Below are 10,801 nucleotides of genomic sequence, written 5' to 3' on the forward strand. Positions count from 1 at the left end.
AAGGTTAGGAGACCCTTCGTACGAGAGGAGCTCCAACCTTATCGTTTACGAGAATTGAGTGAAGAGCTAAATGAGTATAATTTTCAATACAAAAACTAGAATTTATGAGGTGGCCAACATTGACAATCCAATCTGCTGCTTTATTTGCTTCCCCATAGACATGTCAAATAGTCCAAGAAGAAAAGAAGCGAAGAGAAGTTTGGATAACCTGAATGATATGGGCGATCTGTCAAGGGGGACAAAAATTAATTTTATAGTTTCTCTTGGGCTTATAAGTATTATTAGCTAATGTGTTTGATATATACACCATCCGCTCTTTTTATATTTGATCAAGAAATAGAATCAAATAATTTAATAGTATGTATGATGTTCCATATTTAGGCTTACAATAGTTTGTGCCGACTCTCAGGATAGGCGGGAGGTGCCGTGGGCTAGGGCCCATGGAGCAATGGGGGCCCAAAGATTCTATCATTGCATTTTAACTACTCTAATGTTGTTTTTGTTCCTAATTAATTACATTTAGATGGAGTAAATGCAACACGAAGCCACAAAGTTTCATTGTTCCGTAAATTTTGAAACATTACTTTGCAATTAATCTTTTGATTCTTCTCCTTTTATGTAGTCATTGGCATTGGAAAATTAGGTAGATCTTTCTTAACTTCAAGATAATAATTATACTAATAATGTCAGCCATAAAAGAAACAGAAAAGAAGCTCAAGCATCTAAAGGTCTTCTGAGAGGTCCTTTTATAATGTTGCACGAGTATCATGTAATCTTACCCATTTTCGTTTGACCCTTAGACATGGGAGTGCACTTATCGTTGTTGTCCCACTAAAAATTATCGATAAAGGATAATAAGGGAAATAATGTAAAAAAATTTATAAACTATCAACTAAGACTGCTGCCTTCTCTTCTCTCCCCTCTCTCCTCTCTACTTTCAAAAACCCTAGCTCCATTGTTGATTTTTAAAAGGGCTTCCATCGATTTTTACCGTTGGAAAGCCCCCACCTTTGTTCTTTTATTTGTTTTTAGGTTTCCAATAACGATTTCTCCCTCGAAAGACAGGGTTTTCGATCTCCTTCGTAAGAAAAGGTTTTTCGATCTCCTTCGAAAGACAGGGTTTTTCGACCTCCTTCGAAAGACAGGGTTTTTCTCCTCTTTTAGAGGGGGAATTTCTACAGGTTACAATTCGGGATACTAGATCTAATGGATTGCCGTGAAATTATTTTGTTGGTGAAGAATTATTCGGGATCACAAAGGTTATCAATTTTTCGAATACGGTCAGATGAATCCGACGGAAATCATCCTCACGACTACAAGGGATCGTTAGATTGTCTCTCCAACAAGGCTGTATTTTCCAGCGATATAAGCGGGAGATGTTCCATATTGCAAGATTTGTTTGACGATCGTAGTTTTTATGAAGGAAATTTTTGTTTGATTCAACTTATATATTTGTTTGATTCGATTGCTTATGTAGATGTCGTATGAATTTTTATTAATGGATTAATTTTACTTTCAAAAAAAAAATGTAAAAAAATTTATAATTAATTATTTACTTCTTTGTTTTTTATTTTTTTTTATAAATACACATAAAGATGCAAATTTCTATTCTATAAGAAAATAGAGGAATTGAATTTTATTCATATGATTCGGCCTCCGTTGGAGGGAGGGTCGCCTCCTTGTTCACCAAATCTCCATAAAAAATAATATCTCAACTTTATTGAAAAATGATAATTTATAATAATTACGAAACCACAAACAAAAATCAAAATTATCAACTTTAATTTTTTTTAAAAAGAAAATCCCTAATTTGTTGGCACAACTCCTGCATTGTGATTGATTTTACAGTTTAATTTTATTAAATAAAATACTAAACACTCTAGGAAAATCAACGACTATTATTAAAATTACAATGGTTCTATCAGGAAAAAAAAAAGATTACAATGGGGTTACTTCTTTCTGTTAATGCTACATATGAGGTTACTAACAAGTACTATATATCAAATTATTTATGATGCATATATATAGAGGATAATACTCCATCAATCGAGCGTGAAATGCTTCATACGAAATACAAAAGCAAATGATATAGTCATATAGACACAATTTTATCTTGGATTTTGAACACCACCTTCTAAGACTTTAACTAATTCACATAATAGTATTACCGTTCATTTCAACCTGATTAAGTTGATAAGTCGATAAGAAGCATAATATAAGACACAATGAATAATTGCCAAAAAAAACAATGAATTTTTGGATAATATTTCTACCTCAGTATAGTTCATTAGTGCGGTCAGATATGAACATGTTGTGGGCCTAGTGAGCAAGTTTGTGTCTTTGTGATTAGAATCAGGTGCCCAATTATGAGAGCAGGACCAATTGACTATTTGTCATTTTGTAATACAAATATACAATCCGCTTTATGACCATCTCTAACAACTACCAATATACTCTGAATGAAGAAGAATTTTTTTTTCTCATGTCACTTAAGTCTGTTCTCCCCAACTTATTTTCAATTCAATTCAGTTCAGCTCTGGACAATACTTCTACTCTCACATATCACTATTCATTTCAGTTGAGTTCAATTCAGTTGTTTTATGCCGAAGAGAACATGCCCTTAATACTTGCAAGTTACAACATCTTTTCGAATGCTTCACAATACTTGCAACACTTCCCTTTTTAAGTAAGTTCACATTACCTTATTCGCTTATTGTTAATCACATAAGGCCGTATTGGCCATATTTCACTCTATCTCCTTCGCCTGGTCACGTTTTAAAGTGTTGCAACTTGCAAGTACTCCTATTAAAGAAACAGGGTTTGGCTGTCCCAAAAAAAAAGAAAGAAACAGTTTTAGTGATTACCAAGTTTCAAAGATCCTAAATGGCTTTGAAGTAAGATAACAACATAAAAGAATTTGTTTAACACGACCTGCGGAAGAACCAGATCCATGGTTGGTATTATTTCTCTCCAAAATTGCTCCAAATTTCCCATCATGTCCAAGTGGTCTGCCAATTTAACAGATAACTAATGACTGTAACAACAATTATATTTCAAGCGCTAAAACATAAGAACAGTCTCATCTTTTGTATACCAGCATTACTATAGATAAGAAAATGAGTCTTATCCCCTCCTTCTCAGTTCTCACTGCACAAATCTCGCCATGTAAGATGTTCTACTAGTATGTAACTCTCTAACATATCATCAACTCCTGAATTAATTAATGATTGAAAAATTAAAACCAAAACCATCTCAAACCCCAACTTCAGCTGGCAATGCGACTGTTTGCCTCGGTATCTGAGTTGAGATCACTTCTGTCATCATGCCCATCAGCTTAGACCGTCCTTCATCAAAACGCACGTTGTTAGTCTGCATGCATTGCATTGAGTTATCAGTACCTTGGGAGTCTCTTCTTGGAATAGGAGTCTCCATTTGCCTGGCACAGCTACTACTATCAAGACCACTTTTGATCCATGCAATATTGTTCAAATCTGTGGCTATTGAGGCTAACTCATGACTGGAAAAGGAAGGAGGCTCTTCATATTCAATGAATTCTGGTCCTAACAATGAGTTTCCGGATTCAGCACCAGTTGGAGCGGAGCAACATCCATGTCCACAACGCAAAGGAATAATCGGCTCACACTGAACTCCATCGAGAAACTTGGAGATACCAAGGTCGGGTTGAAAGGCATTAACCAAAGGACCCTGCACAGGCACGGGCTTGGGACGTGGAACAGCAGGTGTTAAGTTAGATAAAGGTTGATAAATATTGAAAGCACCAACACGTGCAACTGGACGAGATAGTGTGGGAGGCTCTGTCTGTTCAACAAAATGAGCAATAACGGGAGGATGTGCAACTACAAAGTGATTCTCATACACAATTGAAGGTGGGTTTTCAGGTTGCAGGGATTGAAGTAGGTTCTCATTGACTGGAGCCTGGTAATCAGACTGATGGCATTGGTTATCCACCATATTTACATCTTGTCTTCCATCAAAGTGCTTAAATGAATTAGTTTCGCCAGAAACTGTTTCTTCTGATGATGCTTTGTTTCTGTCAATGCTGGTATCTCCTACTGACCTCCCAAAATCATACCTCCGTCTCAGAGTTGAATTCCAGTGATTCTTGATAGCATTATCTGTTCTTCCCGGTAGAAGCTTTGCTATGCATGCCCATTTGTTTCCATGAATTGCATGTGCAGAAATTATAATCTGGTCTTCCTCTTCTGCAGTGATATATTTTCTTATAAGACAGAGGAAAATGACAATACGAGCTATCTATGACTATACTATATGATACTGTTGAACACGAGTATCATGGGCAACAAATGATAGACCTCAGTCACGTTGCTTCAATAGGTATACCTGAATTACTTTCAAAAACCACAGCAAGATGACACTAAACATATTCATAAGAGCAAGCTATTCAGTTCTAATCTTCTTTCTAGACCTATGATAAAATCTGGTACATGGGCACCTAATGATAAAAGATGTAAAGACAGCATCCACAACACCCCAATGCTACAAAAGAGGATGCCCTCGCCGTGATACGGGCATGTTGGATGCACGCAACCTTATCCCTGTACTATTAGAGGTTGTCTTTAATCCACCCTTAATCTGTTATACAATGACCATTTGCCAATTTACAACAGATAAGAGCATAAGAATTTAATGACCCATCTTAATTAGTCCAATACAATTTTAAAGCCAAAAAATTGTGAGCCTTGACCACATATATTACAATGCACATATATAGAACTCATATTTAATTAGCTCAAAGAAGGTAAGACATATTTTGCAATTACTAATTAAAAAACAATTTGGGATGGAGGGAGTAATAATGGAAAATTTCTAGATCTACAACAGAATGAGCCCCCCCCCCCCCCCCAAACAAACTTGACACCAAATGCAAGAGGAAGGTAAGAACATGCCATGACATGTCAACATTATATTGCCAGTTATACTTATGAAACATACCAACCAACACAATGCTCAAAAACCAAGCAACTGTATGTAACTATGTATTAGAAAACATTAACACACAGAACTTCAAATAGTTCACTAATATGACACATTAAGCACTTAAATAGGAACTAGACACAGAGTGGTAGAATAATGTCGGAACAAAATAGTTCATCAAATTCTGAAATCATATACTCGAGGCATGATAAGATAAAACATGCTTTATGCAGGACATACGTAAATTGTCAGTAGAAACCAATGAAAAGAGATTTAAAAAAAACGGTTTACATTGTTAACTGATAGCTATGTCAATCTCATTCAACAAGACCAGACAAATATAAAGGTGGTGCTTCCTTTTCAATGCAATGGCAAGGAAGAAGAACAAACAAAAAAATTGCCACCTTTAACTCAGAATATGATAAAATAGTTTTCTACTAAGCTTAACTACACAAAAGAAAGACCGTTCAGTGTTCTAAGCTATTGCTAAGTAATAACTGAAAAAGACGCAAGATCGCGGCAATGCGACATCACCAGTACTAATCCAGTCTCTTACTCCAAACTAATATTCAGCAACAATGTTTACAATCGTTCAGAGTCCTTCAAGGCATGGCACTGACATCTCAATCACATGCAAAAAATACCAAAATGAAGGGTTTCTTCAAAATAGCATTATGTTAATTAGCTGCTATTGCACAGCTAAAGCTCGTCAAGTAGCCTGATTGCTCAACCTAAGACAAAAACACCCTGCATTTCCTAGGGCATACACCAAATGAGAGAACAAGCAGCAAATTGCATGTTCAACCGCAAGTTACTTTCGTCACTAAACCCATCAATATCAAGTAATAGAGGGGAAAGTCGCAAATAATTTCAGACATAACTAATTTCAACTGAAACACCAGCTTGCCTACTTCAATGTTGCCCAATTTTTCCACCCATTGTTTCCAAAACTTAAGCAATGACACAACCGTAAGCCGGTAATCACTAGAACAATCACAAAGCAGATGTATTTCACAATTTTTTTCCATCCATCTTTATCATTAAACAAAATTGAACTGCCAGCACAAAGCCCTCAGATAAACCTTTCAAGCTACATATTACTTTATTATGCCAAACACCCGAAATCTCATTACTCAACTCACCCTAAAGGAAACCAACTCAAAAACAAATCATCCAATATCACCCAGAATGTACATCAAATCAAGCAAAACTGGCGCAATTGATTTGATTCCAAATTCAAAACAGTGTATCAAACCAAAAGTAGGAGTAAAATTACAACACCACAATGTAAAACAGAAAATTGAACATAATACAACATTCTTTCAAACTTTCAATTAGCAAATGCAAACTTATGAAATACAAAAACAAACAATTGAGTATTCACCCATCTACAAAAATTTGCACACCAACACAAAAAGAAAAGAACTTTAACTAACACAACACAAATCACAAACCCCCACAAAAAAAAAACAGATTTAAAATCTGAATCAACACACAAAAAAAGGCAAATCCTTTCAAAATTTAACCACTAGTAATGCCCAAAAAAAAAAGGAAGAGAGAGAAAGAGAGTAAAAAGAAAGATAACCAGAAAAAGGTTTGCGCTTAACACATGGGTCAAGTTGATTACACCATCGTAGTCGGCAAGACTTGCCAGAACGACCAGGAATTCCGCGTGCGATGAGACTCCAATTTCTGGCACCAAATTTGCTAACAAGTTCACTAAGTATAGCGTCTTCTTCAGGCGACCATGGACCTCTTACTCGACTAGCAGACGACGGAGTTGCGGTGGTTTCGTCGGTATCAACGGCGGCGTCAGGGAGGGTTAAGTCGTTAGGGTCTTCGATAGTCATCGGTTGGTCACTCATTTCAGTTGTTAACTTTTATTTTCTCTCCCCTTTTTTTTGGCTCTAATACTCTAACCGTACCTACCTTCCTAACTGCAAGTAATTTACAAAGAGAGAAGAAAAAGAAGAGACGAAGAGGAGAATGTGGGTAACGTTGTTGTCAATTTTCGTTTGTTTTTCCCCCCTCAAAGGCGGTTTTATTGGACCAAATGACCAACTTCTTAAGAGTCCGTTGTTTTGAAACGAGAGAATCTAAACTGAAATGAACTGAGATAAGTCCAAAAGAATATGACTTAAATCTTATTCTTAGATATGTTAACGGGGTGCGTTAAATAGGAGATCCGCCCTCAACTGGATGGGAATAGGTCCGACTCTTGCGGATGGTGAGATAGGATTGAGGATAAAAATTGAATAGTCATGGATGAATGTTAGGTTATATCTATCTCATCTCTGTCGCAGTTTGTTTTGTATATGTGGATTTTGTAAGAACAACAAAAATTTATTATATTAATGGCTTACTATTGGAGTGATATGTTGATTTTTGTTCAAGTTGATTTATTTAACCTATTGAAGTCTTAGAAGATTTAATTGACCTTTTGTATCCTACTTATGTTTTTACTTTTTATGGAAAAATATATGTTATGATTTTTATATTCAGCATTAACTTAGGTATGAGGTGGATTTTAGGAGGGTTTGAGATGGATTTTAGGTGGACTAGAGGTGTGTGGTGGGACGAAGACGGTTTTAGACTTTTAATTTATTTGTTAGGATGGAGATGGATTTTAGACCCACCGTGGGGATGAAAATAGGCATGAAAATTTAAGTGGGAATTAAAATGAGCATGAAATATTAAGTAAGTGATGCAGAGGCCTTCATTCAAGTTGTTATGTCTCATTAACAACCCAACTTATTCCCTAATATAAGAGGACATATCCTTAGCCTGAGAGAGAATGTGTGTTAAAGCAAAAAATAAAAAGAAAATCAAAACTTGAAATAGAAAGAAAACTAGTTATTAGGTCCGGGCTATTCCCCGGGTAAGAGAATTTTTCATTTATTAATATTGTGCTTAGATATGATAACACTAAATACAACTTGGTCTAGTGGTTAAAACTTTAGTACATGAACTTGAGGTCATAGGATCAAAACCTATACTATGCAATTTCTAATTTTTTTATTGTACATGGATTACATGAACTAAAACTCCCTAGGGAGAGCGCCACATAGCACCGTTCCTCGTTTACGCACGCCTTTTAATATATTAGTATAGATAAAAGAAAAGGAAGAAAAAGAAAGTTAAATAAAATAAAGAAAGTAAAAAAGAAAATGTTTTTTAGATACTTGATTTTTATTTTTGTGAAAACGAGGAAAATAAAAAAATAAATCCACCTCCCCCAAGAATGGTTACTACGCAACTATTCTAAAACATTTCAAATGAAAAGTGTCAAACTTTTTTAAAAAACTAAGATATTAAAGTTTTGTAGTTTTTCAGAAAAACAAGTATTGTTTAGCAATTAACAACAAAATCAATAAAAAGGGGCAAAGTAACAAAATACATGGGTGTATATATATATATATTTGATATCACCTGTTTCCAGCCCCCTCGTTCCACCCGCGGTTGATGGGTCGCGCAGATATGGGTGAAATTCTTGGTGGGTGATGGATGGTGTTGATGGAGATTTGGGTTGCGGGTGATGGGGCAGATGGACGTCCATCCGACCCATCTCCGATCCATAATTGCCATCCCTAATCTCTCTGTTGTTCATTCTAATAATGTGAACGTGGACGAGAGGATGAAAGATTTTCATGGTTGGGACATGTTTTTTTCGATTTCTCAAATCGGAGTTGTGTTGAGAGCTCAAATATTTAGCTCTCTTTTTCGCTTGGCATTGATCTTAATTATCCTTGCCCTGAAAAATTCAAATTTGAAGGCGGCACCCCAGTTGCATCTGGTGGTTTTCAGCGCGCCAACTCAAATGCGTTTCTCCTACCTAAAGGAGAAACATGAAATACTATCTCAAGAGAGTAATGAATCACCCGGGAACGTGACTTTCAAAAGATCATGAGCCAATAATTCCAAGCGGCAGAAGGTTGTTGGGATTGCTCATGTGGCGAGATGCAAAGTTCGACGTTGGTTGATAGTTGTCTGGATCATGAACGAGATTCGCTTCTCGTACCACTTCCCTCAGTTTTGCCTCAATTATCACAATCATTGAACAACTAACGATGATCTCTACAACATGCGACTCTTTATCGGTTTTACTTGTTTTTGTTTTATATGGTTTTTAATAGCTAATAAAGCTCATTTAGTTTTATTTGCTTTGTTTTATGTTTGGTTGTATTAGCATTAGGCTGTACTTCCTTTTTTTTAATTAATGCAAGTTTTTTATCGTAAAGAAAACATATATTCTCATCATCACATGAACACATTTGAATATTGAATTTAACTCATTATATTATTTAGGCCCTATTCTTTTGGACTTAATTAAGTTTCATTTAGTTCAGATATGTTCAGATAAGTTCATTTCAAATCAATTAGTTTCTTCTCATAGTTTCAAATTAGTTTCGTTCAATTTAGCAAATTCAATCTAAAAGAACTGGGCTTAATATCTTTATCTATAAACTATGCCAAAACAAATGCAAAACCAATTAGCCACCTAAGCCATTATCTAACAAACTGGAACAGAAACAAAATCTAATAAACTATTTGCATTGCCAATTAGCTACCTAAACAATTATCTAACAAACTGCAAAAACAAAATATGTCAAACTTTGTTTTAAAGGGAAAATCTAACAACTATTTGTTCACCAACTATTAGCATAGCTAACTTGACATATATTTTCGATATTGGGCTGGGCTCGATATGTACTTGAACCACATGTGTTTTATTACTCAAAAGTTTATATGCATGAGTTACGACATAATGCTCCATTGCTACCGCAAGAATAATTGTTTCTTTTATATGTCCGATCATTAATTTCATTAGTTGTGATTTGTGACATCCATCCAAAAAGAAAACTAGTGTTTTTTTTTGGTCTAGGGGAAAAGCTTGGTAGAGCATTAATCAATAGATAGAATGTCCGAAAATACATAGGGGCAAATTTAAAGACAGTGATTCTTTAATATCTGTTGAATTCTGAAATGGCACTATTTTAGCGAGATGATTTTCTTAGGGTTAGCTTTACTGATTTGCTTTTGGAGCTAAGGTTTGAAATTCGAGACTTTTTCCTAGTTCTAATTTTTCGCACCAAACTCTCTCCCTCTCTAATTGTTTCTCTCTCTTCATCTTAATGGAATTTCTAGAGGTTTTATCTCATTAGTTCCAATTAGATTTCCATGATAAATCGAACCCGTAATCTCTTACTATTATATATGACACAATTACCATCCCAACCAACTTTTAATCATGCTTTATTTTCAATAACCATTCACAATTACATAATCACAATTACAACTTTTAATCATAGAGTTGAGAAAATCCCCTTGTAAAAATCAAGCAAATCACTTAAATGATCAGGAAACTTTACAAAAACTAAAAATTAACTTACAAACTAAAATTAATATACTAGGACGTCAGTACATACAAAAACATTCACAAAATTCACTTACAAATCATTATTTTCAATAACCATTCACAATTACATACTCACAAAAATTACCTACAAACACAAATCTGAGAAAAACATAAGATTTTGACAGTGACATCACATATTTGTCCATTGACGATTTGCAAACTTTCAAACATGTACATAATTCTTTTAATATTCAAAGTTATTTGATATTAGTCGATTGTTATTGAAAAAATAGAGATAATAGGAATTAGTTGAAAAGCGCTTTTATATAATTAGACTTAAATTTGATTCATTTTCATATAAAATCTGAAAACAAAATGTGTATGAAATTTGATTCATTTATGACACTGATGAAAAAGTTACAAATTTAGTTCTTTTTTTAAAATTCCAATATAAATTTTTGCCCAAAACTTTTGCAAACTATCCATGTT

The 10,801-nt window shown here is 34.7% G+C and overlaps 1 protein-coding gene across 1 annotated transcript; it reads right to left on the reverse strand.

Annotated features, from left to right (window-relative positions):
- Positions 1-3,031: 3,031 nt before the first annotated feature.
- LOC104903953 (hypothetical protein) lies at positions 3,032-6,976 on the reverse strand. Its single transcript, XM_010692105.4, has 2 exons — positions 6,542-6,976; positions 3,032-4,223 (listed from the first exon to the last, which is right to left on the reverse strand). The coding sequence occupies exons 1-2, from the start codon at positions 6,819-6,821 to the stop codon at positions 3,253-3,255; spliced, it is 1,251 nt and encodes a 416-aa protein (XP_010690407.1). The 5' UTR covers positions 6,822-6,976; the 3' UTR covers positions 3,032-3,252.
- Between the last annotated feature and the right edge of the window lie 3,825 nt (positions 6,977-10,801).

Source organism: Beta vulgaris, chromosome 2, assembly GCF_026745355.1.
Source record: "Beta vulgaris subsp. vulgaris cultivar EL10 chromosome 2, EL10.2, whole genome shotgun sequence".
NCBI classification, from domain to species: domain Eukaryota; kingdom Viridiplantae; phylum Streptophyta; class Magnoliopsida; order Caryophyllales; family Amaranthaceae; genus Beta; species Beta vulgaris.